The 18,039-nt window shown below is 42.6% G+C and overlaps 2 protein-coding genes across 3 annotated transcripts in view; both read right to left on the bottom strand.

The window, feature by feature from the left end:
- MOB3C (MOB kinase activator 3C) overlaps positions 1-455 on the bottom strand; it is an 82,416-nt gene extending 81,961 nt beyond the window's left edge. The window contains exon 1 of the mRNA XM_025206456.1: positions 395-455. The gene's annotated coding sequence lies outside the window, so the exon portion shown is untranslated. The remainder of the gene's footprint in view (positions 1-394) is intronic.
- Positions 456-2,854: 2,399 nt separating this feature from the next.
- On the bottom strand, positions 2,855-17,878 carry ATPAF1 (ATP synthase mitochondrial F1 complex assembly factor 1). Of its 2 annotated transcripts, XM_014521237.2 has the most exons (8): positions 17,626-17,878; positions 16,698-16,748; positions 15,725-15,787; positions 14,247-14,297; positions 11,328-11,375; positions 9,098-9,193; positions 4,615-4,722; positions 2,855-3,460 (listed from the first exon to the last, which is right to left on the bottom strand). In XM_014521237.2, exons 1-8 carry the CDS (start codon positions 17,644-17,646, stop codon positions 3,278-3,280), a joined length of 621 nt encoding a protein of 206 aa, XP_014376723.1. In that variant the 5' UTR covers positions 17,647-17,878; the 3' UTR covers positions 2,855-3,277. The 2 variants fall into 2 exon arrangements, with proteins under 2 accessions (XP_014376723.1, XP_014376724.1); XM_014521238.2 differs by lacking the exons at positions 14,247-14,297; positions 15,725-15,787; positions 16,698-16,748; positions 17,626-17,878 and adding an exon at positions 13,992-14,236.
- Between the last annotated feature and the right edge of the window lie 161 nt (positions 17,879-18,039).

Genomic DNA, 18,039 nt, shown 5'->3' with positions numbered 1-18,039 from the left:
CAGCAGGAAAATGTCATAGAGGGAAGAGTAAAATGGTGTTGCTGTCACTGAAGGAAAGCAGAAAAGCAACCTTTCCTGCAGGAAACAAACTCAGCTGGTTTAAAGTGGAGTTTTCCATTCATGTAAAAGGCCAGATTTTAAAATGAACTTTCTGAGTCATTACTAGACGTTAGAAGGTCAGTGAAAGCAAACGCATCGGTGGGGTGAATAAAAACAGCATCTTTAAAAATGTCAGTGAACATTTTTTCATGTTAGCTCTCTCAAAGGGAAAATCCAAAGTGCTCCTGCATTAGGTGCCTTAGAAAACCCTCGTTAACACTCTCCTTTTGCCATGATGCCAACAAGCACACCAGCGTGCAGGTTGTTGGTTGGGACCCCCGTCCACCACTGTTACCTTGCATCTGCTTATATCCATCTGTTGTCCCGTCACATGCTTAGCTTGGAAGCTCTTTGGGACTGCCTTTCTTTTCTGTTTGGCATGTCTACAGCTGACACTACAGGAATAAAAAAATATATATATATATATATATATATATTTTTTTTTGTAGAAAATATCAAATTTGCCAAAACTGCATTTTCCCACTGGAAAGTCTTCCTGCCAAAAATTGCAACCAGAGACAGCGATCGTTTTTTCCTCCATAAACTCACCTCCTCTGTCTCGCATGTGGGCACACAATTAAGCAACTGGTATGGGGGAAAATGAAAAAGCCCTATCAATTAATCATCTTCCTTCCCACAACCATAAAACTTGATTACCTTATTATCTTGGCATGAATAGCTGCAAACACTATTATCAGTTTAGATGTTATCAAGCCCTTATGTAAATACAGGCCTAGCAGCAGCAAGGCCAAGCTCTCATTGCACTGATGTTTAACTTGCACAGGAGAAATGTCTCTTCTAGGTTTCTTTACATTTCTGGCTTTCTTGTCCTGCAATTATTGATGGGATTGCCTAGAAGCACTCTTAAAGTAGTGAGACACGCACCCTTACACGGAGCACACCTGTCACAAGGCTTGGTTAGAGATACAAGTCTGCTAGAGCCTCAAATTTAGGGGTGCTTCGTCTCTTCTGACAGCAGAGGCTAGACTGTAGACTCAAGATGTGCCAATGCCTGATGCTGAACTCCCACAGAGGGATGTCATGTTGGGCATTTTCACAGCTATACACACCTTTAAAGCAGGAAGCAGCCAACGGGGGAGAGGTCATCCTTATTTCTGCTCACAAAGGGAGACTGAGACATTGAACACAGAAGCACCATGTATCGTATCGGCTATCCCTCGATACACGGATGATGTCGATCAGCAGGGGGATTAGTGGTGAGTTTTAAGGCGGTGGAGGAGTCTAATCCTTGCTCTGCAAGTTTTTCTGCAGATATGACAAGCGGTGCCTTGGGATGTACACAACTGTTGGCCAAGATGTTGTGCGCTTTCCTTCCTCCTCTGCCATTCCGTATTAATAAGACTCCGGAATAAGAGCTGCCGTATTTTCCACTTAGACATCAGCAGGGATGTTTTAGAGCAACTCTCTTGGTGGGTGGCTGACCAGGACAGTACTTTGATTGAAATACAGCATCTCAGACGATGGGGTATCCAGGGTGAGTAAAAGCTGTCCGGCACAGAGAGGATTGGCAAATTAACTTCCTGAAGAAACAGTGGAAACTTCTTTCACCTGCGTAAGAAAGACAGGTGCATCTCCAGGGTACAGATCCAGATACAAACATAGGGAGTTGGCTCTGGCCCAGCAAGAGGAGAGACAAGAGGACAGGAACACAGGGATCATTTCACCCAAATACAGAAGCGAACAATGTGCACAACTTAACTACTCATGAGCCTAACCCCTCGTTCTAACAGTGCCTTAAGCACAGGATTAGGAAGCCACCCTAATCCTTGCTCTGGTAATTGCTCCCTCTCTGACAGATGCCAGTCACTTCACTTTCTGGTCTCTATTCCCCTGTTCTGACAAATGAGGTTCATTAGGATGCTGACAGGATTAGTTTGCAAAGGGTTCAGGACAAGACAATTGGCTCCCTGCTCACTTAGGGAGCAAAGGCTACGACGACTGCTTTGCACTTAGGAAACGTTGCAGTTGGATTCTTATCAATCTGTATGTCCAGAAAAGATACTGGCTACTCTAGCTGTGCTCCGGCATCCTGATACCATCAAGGAAGCCACCAAAGCAGAGCAGATGCTGCTTGTGGGACACTAGAAAGCATCAAAGGTGGAAAACGATACCACACACGGGGTTAGCTTGGCTCATTTTAATAGTTGCTGTGCTATAGCGTGTGTATGAGTGTGCCAGAGGATATTTTCACAGACATTACTGTCCATCCATCTTGGGCAGAATCAACAAGGCTCTCCTTGTCGTGCTACATCAGACCATTTTTGTTGGACACGGTGCCTTTTCTGAAGCATAAATGAGCTTTGGTTTACCCTTCACATGCCATTATAGTTGAAGAGCTGGCTGTCTAGACATCTGACAAGGCCACTGAGTAGTCCCATTGGACCACGTTAGGAAACTCAATATACAAACTCTTTATAATATCCTGTCATGAGTAAAATCATCTACAAGTGATGGACCTAGCGGCTGGAGGGCTGGATGAAGTTCATATCTCAATTAAGAAGCATGACATTCCCAGAGCCAAACTCAGCTGAGGTCTTCTGTCCTTAGCAGAATACAAAATGCAAAGCATGCATCTATGTAGGAAGCCCCACACATCAAGCAGAGAGTAATCTGTCTTCAGTCACCAATCCCATTATCTTTTCACTGCTGGATAAGAAAGGGAGCTGTATAACCTTCACACAAGACAAAAGCCTGACCCATGCAGTCAAGAGTGGAGGACACCTGTAACACAGTGTTTGCTGAAAATCAATACCTTTTATTATCTCTTTCCAACTGCTGAAACTGCAGTTGTTCTGCAAGCAGTTGTTCTTCCTCATGTTATTTATTGTTTCCAAAGTAATACACCACTCGGTAAGAAAGTTATGGAATAAACTGTTCTGATGAGACTGACCTAAGGTATTATGTTCTACTCTGTCCATGCTTACATTGTCTCTTATCCTAAACCACCCTTTCGCTTCAATATAAAATTCAGGCATGGATATCAGACTCTCTGCTCCACTTCTTACCACTCCTGTGGCTACCAGTTTTACAGTACACACACTCCCTTTTATCACAGTTCAAAAAAAATAAACTAAAAAGCCTAAATAAGGAACCAGTCCATTGTGAAATTCCAGCTGTCTCTTGCCCAGAAGCTGCAGAGAGCAGGCACTAGGATTTGTCAGTCCAATTTCACTGTCAGCTCTCTTCCAAGTCCGCTCTGCTCAAGCTCTGCTATGACCGACATGTACTTAAATTCGTTAGGTCTGTGGTTAAAGGTCTCCACTAATCCAAAGGTTTCTGAACGATCCGTTGCATAGAAAAGCTGGACTTGGCTAGCAATGCACTGGGCTTCAGAGACGTTCTGAATGGTTGGGAAAAGGAGAGAGAGAGAGAGAGAGAGAGAGAGAGGACCAGTTAGATGAGATATTGCCTTAATATTGATGCCACAGCTCCCTGCTATGAAAGGATGTAAACAGCACCTCCTCCAGCCTACTGAACAAGCCTCCCACACCTCCTGACTCAGCTCAAAACTCGCCACAACCCTGCTCCACCCTGTTCCTAACTTGCTTACTCTTCCATAAAGCTGGTCTCCTTGTCAAGTCTTTCTTGTTCCCCCTCCCTATGCCACTATGGAGTCAGATCTCCCTTTCTCCTTCTACATGCCTGCCTTCCCCTGTGAAAGTATTCAGTCTAACTCATATGAAATATAGCTCATAACAAAGGTCTACTCTACAGGCAGATTTCTGAAGTATGACCTGGTGAGTCAGGGTGTACGTTTTCGTAACAGCTAGACCCCCTAAGTGGAGGTAGCTATAAAGTATCTTGCACTCTTATATTCTTCACAACAGAAACTTGTTGGACCATGCTGACCACCACAGGAAGCCCTTCCAGGAGGGCATGAAGGAACCCAATGAACATGTCATGCATTCTTCTTCTCATCCTCTCCCCAAACGAAGAAATGCGTATGGTGGACAGTTGTACGTGGTGGGTTCTTGCCCACACAGACTCTTACATTTGTTAGACAATGCAAGGTCCTAAATAATTAAATCATCTTGTACTTAAGAGTGGAAGGCAGGGAGATCTGTGATGATCTTTATCCCACCATTCTGGATCTTCCCATACTGAAATCCCTTCATATCCATATCTACAGCCACAGCAGGAAAAGATACAAATGGAGGGTGGTTCAACTTGTGCAGACATGCCCAATGGATGGCCAAATTTCACCTCCATTTTCAAACTGTTACAGAAAGGCTTGGATGTTATCAAATGCGTTAGCCACATAAAATTATGCAAATCGTTCCCCACTCGGATTGCCTGCCAGCAGTTTTTCATGAATTTTCACCATTCAAGTGGGGGTGTCCAGTATGACTGGATGTTCAGATCACACATTGTGCTTCTAGTCCTTGATTGGATGAGGAACTCTAAAAGGGCTCTACAGGACTTAACTTTTAATTAAATATGGCGAGAGTGGATGTTGGTATAAAAGCCAAGCAAGCAAAGACAAGCTTCTCTTACCAAGAACTTGGAGTCCATTTCTGCTGTCATCAGCACTATTCCCTTTTCCTTCTGCAGCTCGGGATAGTGGTATAAGATCAGCTGGCTGGCAGCAGCTTCACCTTGGGTCTGCAAGAGAAAACGTGACTGTGTGATAGTGCCCTCTAAAAAGCTCTAGCTTCACTGCATGTTAACAGCTATGCTGAAAGTGCACTTTAATATCAATGGTATTAATACAATACGTTTAATATGAATTAATATTAATTTTAAATTAATTACATTTTTATTCATTAAAATGAAATAAAATGAAATAAAAAATTAAAATATTATTTAATATTAATTCAAGGTGATTTGCATCATCACAGAACCTCACAGGCGGTGAGAGGCTCCAGACCAGCTATGAACCGACTGCCCAGAGGAGCTTTACATCTGTTGACTCCTCTGTGAAATCCTATGAAATATGAACTTTCATTTCTACCCAGGAGAACTTTTACAAGCTTTTTTCCAATGCCCAATGAAGGGTGTTTGTGCCTGAAAGCTTGCAATTAAATCATTTTTTTGCAAAAATCTTGTTGGTCTAATAAAAGATATCACCTCTACTATGAGTCCTAATTGCCTTAAATATTAACTTCATACACCCCAGTCAAGAGTTTCCGCCCTGTCCTAGCAAGGTCAGAGAAAGGCTGCTTTTAATTAAGAGCTGATTAGTTGCAATTCCATGTGTTTATATTAAACAGTGATTCACAGAGTTTAAAGCCAAAGAGAACCAGGTCATTGTGTGGTCTCATTTTCTTTGCATCACAGGCAATTAAGTTTCACCCAGTTACTCCCATATTAAGTCTAATTATATGCATTTGACTGAAGCACGTACTTGGCTAAAGCAGAATTACAAATAAGGTATCTAGTCTTAAAACATCAAGCGATGGAGAATCCACCACTCCCCTAATTTGTTTCCCTGGGGAGTCACTCTTACCATTAAAATGTGTCCCTTATTAGATTAAAGGGATCATCGGTGCCCATGAAAACCTTTAAACACTAATTAATTCGCTCCTCGATGCGTTCGATAAGCTATATCAAACTGAGCCCTCAGAGTGTCTCGCTATAAAGATTTTTTTTCCAGATCGTAAATAATCTGTGGGTCTTTTCTGAAACTTCTCCAGGTTTTGTTTTGTTGGGTTGTTTTGGTTTTTTTTTACATCCTTGAAAAGATACTAGAAATACTTTGCAGAGTTTTCTTAGCAATCTTTGTGTGGAGGAAAACACACCTCCCCAGGCCTCTTCACCACTCCCTTTTTAATGCATCTTTTTGTCATAGCATTGTACTGGGACAGGGTCTCTTCAGGGTCTTTGCTGTCCAGGATGTTGTTCAACACTGCCGTAGATGCCAGAAGGATGGCTGCATCCCCCGTTCCCAGACATCTCTCGTGGTGTCTGGCTAACAGGGGTGGGCAAAATGGCAGAGTGACACGGGCTAGGCAAGGGAATCCACCATGGACCCAATCTGGCCCATGGGCCGGGCTTTGCCCACCCCTGCTCTACAAAAACACATTTCATTTTGCCAGACCCCAGCTTACCAAGCAATCCAGCCTGCTCCATAAGATTGCTCTGGCCTCCTTGTTGTTTACCACACTGCCAATCTTTGTCCTAGCCACAACATTTATCAGCGGTGATTTCATATTCATTCCTAGATGATTGATAAAAGTACAGAATAGCCTCAACGCCAGTATCAATTCCTGTACAACTCCACTAAACACACCCTTATTTAATGTTCCCCAGCTGATATTTGTCAGCCAGCCACTTCTCAATCCATGTAGCACGTATTAGTATTGTACAGTGATGTTTTAATTACAAAGGTCACAGGGTACTAAGTCAAAGCTCATCGCAGCTGAAGTATCTCACGGCCATGCAGTTAATTTTATCAGATGTGAAATCTCAAAGACTGCAATCGGAGTTGACAAGATGCATTTTCCATAAAGCCCTGCTGACTGGTATTAATTATATTCCCTTTTCAACTCTTTAAATCTGTATTGGCTTTTCCGTTCTTTTGCTGGAGACAGATATTGGCCCAACCGGCCTACGCTTCTCTGCATCGTTTCTTTTGCTGTTTTTGAACGCTGGCTCAACATTAGCGCTTTCCCAGCCTCCCTGAGTTTCCCTGATATTCCAAGACTTCTTAGAAAATAATATTGGTGGGCCTGAAGTCTCTTCAGACAACTCTTTTGAGATTCTTAGGTGCAGGTTATCAAGGACTGCTGAAAGAAACACAATTATCCCCAGCAGATGTTGGACACCTTTCTTTTTTAGTTACAAATGTATTGAAAATACATTGTACAAGGATGCTGAAGTAATTAAAACACCTTGGCTCTTTACAGATACCAGCCAGAAATATCTACTGAAAACTTACCCTTCTGTGCATCACCATCTGCTAGGAGGCCTTCATAAATGCTAGGATTTGTTTTGTTCCCAATTATTCGAAACTCCTCCCTACTGTCCTTAGCCCTGGATTCTTCCCCATTTTGAGCTTCCATTATCAACGTCCTGCCCTCCATAACCTCTTGTTATATTAGCTAATTTATTTCTAATTTATTACTCTCACTTTGCTATAGAACAAGGATTGACTTTTAACTGCATTGGCTTGCTTTCTTGACAATGACCTCAGTTAAAAACTCCATTTTCATTCACTTTTTTGTCTAAATCTTTCTTCCCAATTGACTCCATTTTTAATTTTCTGCTGTTTGAGAAGTGAACTCTTTTGAAGAGCCGGATATCTATCACTGACTGAAGACCTTCTTGTTCGGCCATATGGATTATAATCACGTCTTTATCACTGGCTCAGGCACCCATCAGCTTTTTGTTCAATGATTAATTGATCTTCTGCTTTGGACACCATTATGACTGAAAACCCTCACAGCGGTTGCAACACCTTTTTGTGTTAGACAAGCATCATCTGCAATAAACCTCGAAGTACATAACGAACAGGTGTCAAACAAATTTCAAAGAGAAATTAGAAATCTGTCAAAAATGAACAACTCTGTCAACACACAACAAAATTAAGGGGGTAGAAACCAAGGCTTTTATGGGCGTTTCCCTTGCAGCATAATATTTTTTTAATAAGGCAGTAAATACAGAAGCAAAGGAATGCCAGAGAACTATTTAAATGCCCCTTATGTTAAATTCTACGATGCCACTGTGAGCCACATATCCACGTTTATTTTTTGCCAACTTTATGAACTCCACTGCACAGCCTGCAGTTTATAATACTGTGACTGCTTGAGAGTCAAAGGCAGTGTGAAAACTGCAAAAACGCCAGTGAAAACATTCACATCTTTGGTATGACTTTACAGTATGTGATGAAGTTGTGGAGTTCACGGCAGCAGGTGGTCAAAGATAATAATTTAATCTTATATATGTATTTATCACATTTAATTCTCAATGATCCCACAGCTACTTAGATAGGAAACATGTCAGCACACAGCTGAAACGCAGCTTCCCCAGAGGTGAACCATGTCAACTATTTTCAATGCTATAGCACAAGTGTAAGATGAAGGGAAATATATCCTCCCCAACTAAAAATGGAAAAGCAGCATACTGAGGCTGCAAGTGCATTACTAGCCGAGGTTGACCTTTCTTCTTTAGCAAGAAGCAGCTTTAAATGTTGAGGAGCCATAGCTGCCAGATCTTTGGTTTCAAGTGTAATCCAAAATAAAAAACAGTTCTAGAAAAGACTTGAAAGAAGAGACAGGCTGGTTCACACACCACTCCGAGGGGATGCTCTGCTAAGGAACAAAGATAAAAGGCAGAGACCAATGGGAGGACACACAACTGTGATGCCCAGGGACAACTGCCACATGTTGAAGATTTGGAAATCTCCCATTGCGGAATTGGAGACAGCACGATCCTGTTTAGCCAGCCTTGCCTAATATTTCATTAAGGGGTAGTATTGGCTGCAATTTCAGGATAAAAATCTCTCAGGTGGATTTTAAGATACTGGGAGAGTGTTTTGAGATTGATATCTGCAAGCTGAGAGAAGGGCAGCTAAACACTTCAGGTACGTACTGTCCGTCTGCGGGGAGGTGGAAGGAAGCCTTACAAACACAACTAGGCATGTTATGAATTTTAAGCATGGGATTGACCTGTGAAGCTACAGGACCACCAGACAAGGCAGGGCATTTCAGCAGACAGATTAATGGTTTGATCTGGTATGGCAAGCGTAATGGGAAGGAAAAAAAACCACTAAGAGACCAGAGGAATGAGAGGACTGAGACCTCTCTCTAGCTTGCAACACTATACCGTCACAGAAGATGAAAGCTCAGTTTAGAATCAAGTGCTAACAGTACAAATGGTATGTTCCAGCTGGATGAAACTGCAAATTATTGCCTCATTTTTTACAGAATGATTCTATGATGTCATATGTGTGTGTTTTTAAGTGGCATCTCTCTCGAGGTCTCAAGCACAGCGTAATAAATGCAGCGTCTCAAACCTGCTGACTAATTAAGGCACCCACCTGAATGTTTATAAGGGAAGTAAAGTGCAATTCTGCCCCTGACCACTGTCCCACGAAAAATTCATAGCCTTCTTTCCTTGGCAAAGCACACAGGAACTGCAGAGAAAAGACAGTCAGGGTCAATCGGGCTCCCAGCCCAGGTCACAAGAAACTGGAGTCCTCACCACATAAATAAGACTTAATGTGAATCACGGCAGTAAGAAGTTTATGGGGACACAGCTTTACCCACCTGCGTGGAAAAGGTCCCCCCAAAAAAGCTTGCATTGAGACTTATTGGCAGGGTAGCGGAGGGAAATCTGTACTAACTGCTTCTCACATTACACCTGTTTCTGGATAATAACCATATCAATCTTTTGGGATATAGAAGCATTAGTACTGACTAGCTTAACTTATTAAAGATAAACCAAACCCGTAAGCTTTAATATATCAGAACAGCACTGAAACCTTAACATTAGACTGGGTAGACTACAGCAAGGGAACACATGCAAGCATGTACACACGGACACATGTGCACACAACCCATTTGGTTTATCAATCCCTTAAATTTTGCTCTTCTCCCCGAGCACACAGAATTATAGAAAATTAGGGTTGAAGGGACATCAGGATGTCACATCTAGTCCACCCCCCTGCTCAAAGCAGGACCAGCCCCAGCCAGATCATTCCAGCCAGGGATTTGTCAAGTTGGACCTTAAAAATCTCCAAAAAGTTCACCCTTTTCCAGCTGTTTGTACAAACTCTGTCTCACAATAGCCTGAAAACATCTTCCCTCTGGAGATATAATGACCTATGTAGCTTCATAAACTGAGCAGCAACATAGGCATCACTTTTACACTAAAAGAAAGGACTGCATGAACCAAAAGCCATCAGACGACACTGCCGATGCACTGATTCTCTGCACAGCAAAACACAGATTAATACGGATTATTTCCCAAGCTCTCATTAACCTTTACTGTAGAAATCCAAATACATTGGACATGGTTCTCAGGAGATGAGACAGCATTCTCCGCCTGGAATTGTTGTATTCTTTCTTTGTTCACAGCCACAAAACCATTGCTCCTGCCAGTGCAATGGGATCTGGCTACACTGTAGTTTTATTGACCAGTGAAGCATTTCACTCCCAGCTTTGTGCAAATTGGACTGTGCCAGGCCACGCTTCGCTGCACAGTTGACGCAAGGACATGGTCCATCATAATGGAAAACAATACTAATGCACCAGCATGGGGTAGGAAAATGAAGACAGATAATATTTGCTTTCTAGTTATTTTGTCCTACCTTTTTTTGGCAACTTACTTTCTTCTAAGCAACAGCATGCTCCTTTGCACAGAAAGCTTGTCATTGCAAAACACAAGATACCAACAAATCGATGCTCAAAACTGGAGCAGATAATGGATGATATCCATTTCATTTCTGGAGGGTGCTTTTGCTATTTTCCCTATGTGCTGCTTTATATATAATAGAAGCCAGATACTTTGCAAGGTTAAGTTGTGGGATCTAGGTGTGGTATCCATCACTGTTACCAATTTACTGGCTGAACTAGCCATGTGTGGAGAAGAGCAGTAAAAATGCAGCCGCACAGAAGCTATTGTAACTGTGAAGCTGCAGCGCTGTGAGCTGGGAGGCAGGATTCAGTGCCCCATGACACAGGGGAAGACCAGTGACATGGGCTTTGTTCACAAAAAGGGTTTGGTCTGTTGTTAAGTGATAAGACACCAGCTGCACTCAGTGGAAAGAATCCCATTCAGCTCAAACCCTCAGCCACTGGACTACTAAAGTCATGAAGAGATTAAGAGCCATAAACCATAGGGGAAGGTATGCAATTACACCAGAGAAGTTAGCATGAAGGATCCAGCTCTTCACAGTGTTGCACTCAGGAGAGCTAAGCACCTGACACTGAGGATAGTTTTGAATTGCTAAATTTCTGTTGCATAACCAGCGCTGGGAGGCTTTTTGCTACACAAAAAGCATCATCTTTTTGTGATCAGAATTATTGCAAATTATTGCAAAAGAATACACTTGTAGAGATCCCCGCTGGTTATGCTCATAACGAACTGGCTTATAAATATGAACAATCTTCTCTCCTTATCTGGACAAATACTTAAACATCTGGCTTTCATTAATCAGGCTGCTACAATTAGGTTGAATATTGAGGTCGTAAGTTTTACAAACTAGGCCCCAGACAGAATTAAAGTTGTATATACATGCAGGATGCACGCACATACCCCGTACTTACTGTAGGGCACTTCTGGGCTCTCTTCCATATCAAATCAAATTTCTCTGCCTTCAAACAGGAAAAACAATAATTACCTCTCATAAAAGAAAAATAACAGGTGGAGAGTCATCACTGGGAAACATTTCATTCATTTTTTATAAGGTTAAGTTGCATCTACAGTAGGTCTCTGATGTGCAAACGTTAACAATTAAGTACTGGTTAAGCTGTGTTAATTAGTGCACAACTGAATGCATGAAGTTACATTTTGCTTTTGGCTCCATAAATACCATCAGTGCCTTGTCTTGACAATGCAATCCCAGACGCCTGCAGTTAGGTCTTGAAATTCAAAGCTGTTGTCCCTTGAAAAATGTCTAAACGTCAGCTTATGCTACTTCTCCCCGGCTTTATCTACCTCCAGTGGAGAGCCAAGTGCTTTACAGACAAACAAGAGGTGTGGTCCAAAGGAATTCACATTCTAGCACATGTGTTATTTTGTCATTATTATATCACTGGCCAAGGAGTTGTTGACCAACATTTGTTTTACAGAATGGCATTAGAAATATAAACAATGTGTGCACAATTGTGCTGTACATGCAGTTTTGCTGAGTAACCACGTACTCGGTTGTAGTCTCCTCCATACTCCCCCATGCCACGTTTTCTGTGCCCCTTCAGCATGCCATTCGTTAGTACAGATTACAAATTCTTCAAGGAAGGAGACACGTGCTGTTTATCTGCGTGATGGCCTCGATATGCTGGTGAGCACTGTAACGCCTGCCAGCTAACTATAGCTGCGGACTGCCGAAACGCGCTTGCTTCCACCGACGGAAACGCCTGACGTACTGCTTTCTTACATTGCATCTGGCGAGTAATAAGGCTTTAAAAACCTTTCAAGACCCCTCAAAAAAGAGGATGCACTGCAGAGTAGTGACATCTTTGTTGTTCTTAATAGGTCACATACTCATATAGTAATTTTATTATTATTATATAAAAATAAAGGATGTCAATTAATCACTGATAATGCACTTAATGCAAAAACAAATGAATACATTATTTTTTTTTAAGTTAATCGCTGTTGCCTGGCTGTGTGTGCTGGGAGAAAAGCGGTCCCTCCCCTGGCTGCTGCTGGGCGCCGGAGCTGTGGCAGGGCAGGGTGAGGTGCCTCCCCTTTCCATGGGGGAAGCGGGGCCCTTTGAGGGTGGCGGGGAGCTCTGTGGCCAGGCCAACGACACAGGGGCTGGTGCTCGTGCTTGCAAGAACCAGGCAGCCCCAGGAGATGCTGCTGGAGGGAGCAGGGGCGGCAGGTCAGGAGTTAGAGGCACCAGCAGTGCCAGGCAGTAGCGGGTTAGGAGCGAGGTGTGCCCCTGACAGGTGTCCTCTTTTTTGGAATTGGAAATATGGTAACCCTAGTTTTACCCTGTTCACTTATTGGTCTTAATCACTAGGTGTAAGTTAGCACAGTTCTACTCTGTTCTTATGGCACTGGGTTGTCACTGAAATCAACTGATTTGAAACGACAGAAAAAACATCCAAAAATATTTATAATAAATTTGGATTCTATTACTGTTTAACCGATTGAAATTGTGATTAATTGCAACTTTTTAATCTCACGATTAATCGCAATTATTTTAATTGTTTGACAGCCCTAAATATATAGTGTTTATATATTGCGATTGCGTTGCTATTATTTCCATTTCTTGATATTAGATATCTTCTATGGCACACAAACATTATATCGTAAAAAACATGGAAAACGTGCAGACTGCAGAGTCAAGACATCAAGTAGTTGGGAAAGGACAGAATTATAGTTACCAGTATAATTTCATTTGGCCCCCACTGTGAATGCACTAGGATACAGGCTTGTATTATATATTCACACCCCATCCCGGGAAAGTGTCTTACTGCAGAGGATGGACACAGCTCAACTCATGAGCAACTATGCAGTATTTTGTTTTAATAGGGCTTTTTTTACTGCATAGTATTCCTATCACAGTCTGAAGAGAACTATTTGTTTCCTCAATGCCTTTCCCTGACACTCGTTAGCACAGAGGCTCAGCAGTTCACAAATATTTTCTAACCACTGTTTTGGGGGAAAAAGTGCTATTATTTCTATATTCTATATGGAGGGCCGAGGTCAGCAAGATTTTAAGTTTAAACGTGTCCACTAATTCTGGGTTTCTGGGTGGAAACACCTTGAACCTGACTTTTCAGAGCACTCTATAAATACTTGTTACATTCAAAGCACTGCTCTAATACATGCCTGTTATAGCGGCGAGTGCTCGGTGCCTCTACAAATCAGACCCCAGGGTCTCCAGTCAGGCATCAAGAAAATAAGAAACACACCACTGAGGACTGTCTGTTTACAAGATGTGATTAGCATCACACAGGAACTCTGTGGCGGAAGCAGAGGGGACAATTTCAGCCTGAGGTAACCAGCCAACATGGAAATTTCAGCTCAAACATTTGAGTTTAGTAGTTATAAGCAACCGTCAACAGGGTGCCATAAGATTGCCTGATGTTTCCCATTAACAGTCAATAATTTCATGCAAGCCCGGTGCTCCATGCCGACGTATGCAAGACTTAGTTTTAATGCCACTGCAGAAGAACAGAGGCTGAAGCCACAAAAATGGCCTGGGCTAAAAAGCAGTGATTTGGAAGATGCACAAACTGCAGCCTGGATATACATACGGGGTCTGTTCCAAAGAGCACTGGAGTCAATAGAAACCTATCAAGCCTGGCTTTCGTATTACTGAACTTGCATGCCAAGCTATGCCCCATCGTCCTGCCATGGAAGCTGGTGTTTAGGATCTCTTTCATTAAGTGACGGGTTGTTGGGTTTTTTGTTTAGAGACGATGCGCACAAAGGAGCAGAGAGAAGCTTGTCTGGCAAAGCCTTTCTGTGCTGACCTCCACTGCGTACACTTTGTTGAGGGAGCTACTTACAGGAATTACGGCATAAATAGTATCTTTTGAAGAAAAATGCTGATTCCAAATCTGTAAGAAAGGAGGGAAATTAGATTTAACAGAGATCAAAACAAGCATATATAAGATTCATGTTTCTTTAACAGTGTTCATTGGTTAACCTATCCTGGCTTGCAAGCATTTACAACCAACGGCCATTTTTCATATATGTTTTGCTCGATGCCTATAGCAGGAAGACTATAATCTCTTTTTATGGAAAAGTTCTAAGACTAATGGTAGCAGATGGCCTATTAGGCGCTCTCACATTGTGCGATAAAGGAGACTGGATTAGATTGGCCCATTATGGAATTCATATGCTTATGATGTACATTTTTGGCAACGCGCTGCCTTATGCCACAGATTTAGAAATGGTTGCCCCCAGTTTGTTAGTTAGGAGAAGTGCTTCTGACCAGGTATCTTATAACAATATGCTGCATAAGGTTCTTTTTGAATAAGGAATATATAAATACTTCCCCCATGAGATTTGGGGGGGGGGGGGGTTCCATTTAATACAGAACCTTTGAATTTACTGCTGCCTTTCTTCTGAGGACTTTGAAACTTTTTTATAAACATGGTTTGGTACCGATATTTCCATTACACGTACGAAGACGGTGACTTGCATGAACTGTCCCGAGTCACTAATAAACTACGTGACGGCTATAAATAAAACCTGCAGGCCCACGCCTCTTTTCCAACTGCCAAATAATCCTCTCTCCCTGTAACCTGTTCTGATTAATCACATTTCTCTACAGGCTGTTTAAACAATAAAATCTGGAAGTGTATTTTTGTCCCTAGCAACCTGGTGCGCACAAAGTTTCCTCTTGCGTCTCGTTGCCTTTGAATATAATGAGCAAACAGAGACACTAGGGGAGAGTTGGCCTGCTTCAGAGATGTAGAATGGAAGGAGATATCTTCCCCCGCAAAACAAAAGGGAATCTGGATCTCAGTGTAATGCTGATAACTGTATCAGGAAATCAACCTTTAGTCCTAACTTACTTTTTTAAAAAAAAAGAAAAATTTGCTTTCATTTACTCACCGTAAGCAGTTAGTACTAGTGAAAAGGTCCCGGACTGATAGTCATGGATGCCAACAACTAAAGGGATTCAGCACAGGAAACACTGCCTAACTCCAAACTGCCTCACCAACATGCTTTAACTCTAACTGAATGTTTTTTCTGCTCACTCCTATCGCCACACACGTTCAGTTGCTGGAACGCTGCAAGGGCCACTGAAGGCAACTGCTTGCTAATCAGGTCTGGACACAAATTACAGATCAGCCCAAAGGTGGAGTATTCCATTTACCCCATTTACCTATTCAAGACAAATTTGATTTTCTCAAAGCAAGGAACCTTTGCAGCTATTCTTCTTCCAACTTCCAATTTCTTATGTAAAATATTCATCAGCCTAGTTTCAGAATGAGAACAACATTTAAATGGAAGATGTTTCAATTAAACTGATCACCTGTTTTATTTCCTCTGCTGTTTTGTCTTTCACCATCTCAACATTCAGTACTGAATCAAGCGTCTGCAACAAAAAACACAAGGAATTTAGCATGAAAGCGGGGTAGCACAAAAGTATACACGTTTGTGTACAAATCCAGGCTGTAGAGTTACAGATGACATCTCTATACCTTCATACTTTTAACTGTCAAAAATAGCCCTATAACAAAAAGAAGTGGAGGTATACACTGAACTGTGTTACTGAAAGAGTACTCGCATCAAGTTATAGCATTTATTTAGATTCAGGTCCACAGTTTCTAATTATGATATGCCTCATGAGATTGTAAAATGTGTTGAGAATTTTCCCCTTCTACCATCACCCGAACGTGCCCTGCTGGTAGCTTTCACAACGCAGAAATCACTGCCAGACTGAAAAGTTAACGCAGTATAGTCCCTTGGAAGCAACTCCCCAGGCTGGACGATGGAGATCCCCCATCAACACTAACGGGAACTTAACCTTTTGCAATGGATTTGTTTGTATTGAAAATATGTCCCCAGACTAGACAGAACTTCCAATATTTCACAGGAAAAAAAGGACTAGATTTGAAACCACTGAAATGCCTTGGATTTAAGACTTCGGGACAATTTCAGTTGCACGAGATTATCCTAAAATGAGATGCAACGCAGGGAACTGTGGATGATTATATCCTGTGCAATCATTCATCACCAAGTTTTGATGGCGCAGGCTAGAAAAAGCACTTGGCTGGGATGGTTTAGACCGGGACGATCCCAGTCTGAGCAGGGATGAGATGGTTTAGACCGGGACGATCCCTGTCTGAGCAGGGATTTTGGGCTAGAAGACCTCTTGAGGACCCTTCCAGCACTGCTCTTCTAGGATTCAATTTGGCCAAAGCATAATGCACCATTTAAAACCAATCTCCATGTTGAAACAACAGGAATAACATACCTTGATATTTAGGTCCACTGTATCCTACCTTATGTTTTGTGAATCCGCCCTTTAATGTCTTTGTACCTGAAGATTCTGCCTAAAAGAAAACACCAAAGACTTCTGGGTAAAGCCTGCTTTAATCTGACGAGTATAACCTGTCCACTTACAAAATCTTTTCAGCACTGTCCTGAGACAAAAGAAAAAGCTAAAGATTTTCAGATGCCACAAACAACCAACTGCAGTCAAAGGGGCACTGACGTGGCCCAAAACCGGACCTCAAGCTTTCCATTACGACGAGGAATTCACAACCAAGACACCATTCCTCAGTTTCTGTTTTTGGGACCACACAAAGCAATGCAAATAAGCAAGAAACCAGAGAAGGGCATCCATGTCGTAGCCGTACTGGTTTAAAGGAAAAACGAATCGGAACTCGTGGGAGAGGGGATCTCTTTTATTACACCAACTAGATGTTTGCAAAGAAAATTCTTTAATTTCTTTTTTGCAAACATCTAGTTGGTGTAATAAAAGAGATCCCCACTCCCATGAGTCCCAATGCCAGAAACCAGAGAAGTAATTAATTCTCTGCTAAGCTGCTAACTCTCCCCTTGCAGATACAAATTATTGAATGACTCAGAATTGACTTAACGACGGGGATTCCAGCACTTGAGATTTTTCTGCTTGGACATGGGCCAATAAAACCAAGTAGCTGCATACCAGCAATGTGTGAGCAACAGTTTTCCCCTCACCTGGAATGATAAACGATGGACTCGTTAGCGAGGATAAGAGAAGGCTGCTTTTGATTCTCCTCCAACAGGAGACACTAGCCCTTTCACACACTCCCTAAATAGCAAACCCAGATAGTTTTCGTCCCAGGCAATTCCCATTCCAGAATCAGATTCTTAAAGAAGGACAACGATGTCAAGCCACGATACGGAAATAAACAGGATGCAAATGACGCAGACAACGAGCCTTACCTTTTCGTCCATATATTTCATAAATTCCACTTGTTTGCAATATCCCACCGGCTGCTTTTTCAATGCGTTTAGTTTCTCCAGACGCGACTCAAAAAGTTCTGGATCGGCACTGAAACAAAGAGGAAACGATCAGTCGTCCTGCGCTGTCACGGGCGCGTTGTGAAAACCGGCTCCCGGCCGCCACGCTTTCCCTTTTCATCCTGTTTCAGGGCTTCCCACAGGAAGGACTAATCCTGAGGGCTGCACCCACCCAGCTGGGACACGCTCCCCCCACAGCGCCCTGCCCACCCACCTCAGGGCTCTGCTGTCCTCCACGCCCCGCCCTGTCCCCACACACCCCCTTCCAAATCCCTCTCCCCCCAACCGACCCCACCCCTCCCCAGGCCCCTCCCCTTTCCTAAGCACCAGCCCCTC

The sequence above is a fragment of the Alligator sinensis genome, unplaced genomic scaffold, assembly GCF_000455745.1.
Source record: "Alligator sinensis unplaced genomic scaffold, ASM45574v1 scaffold781_1, whole genome shotgun sequence".
Classification (NCBI taxonomy): domain Eukaryota; kingdom Metazoa; phylum Chordata; order Crocodylia; family Alligatoridae; genus Alligator; species Alligator sinensis.
Note: the sequence above shows the minus strand (reverse complement) of the source record. Positions and strands in the feature narration are given on the sequence as shown.

Excerpts from the sequence above, each read along its gene's own strand:
- ATPAF1 (XM_014521237.2), bottom strand. The coding sequence starts at position 17,646 with ATGAAATATATGGACGAAAAG. Across the intron at positions 14,298-15,724 it reads CAGCAGAGGAAATAAAACAG|ATTTGGAATCAGCATTTTTC; the intron begins GTGATCAGTTTA and ends CCTTTCTTACAG. Across the intron at positions 3,461-4,614 it reads AAATGGACTCCAAGTTCTTG|AACGTCTCTGAAGCCCAGTG; the intron begins GTAAGAGAAGCT and ends CCAACCATTCAG.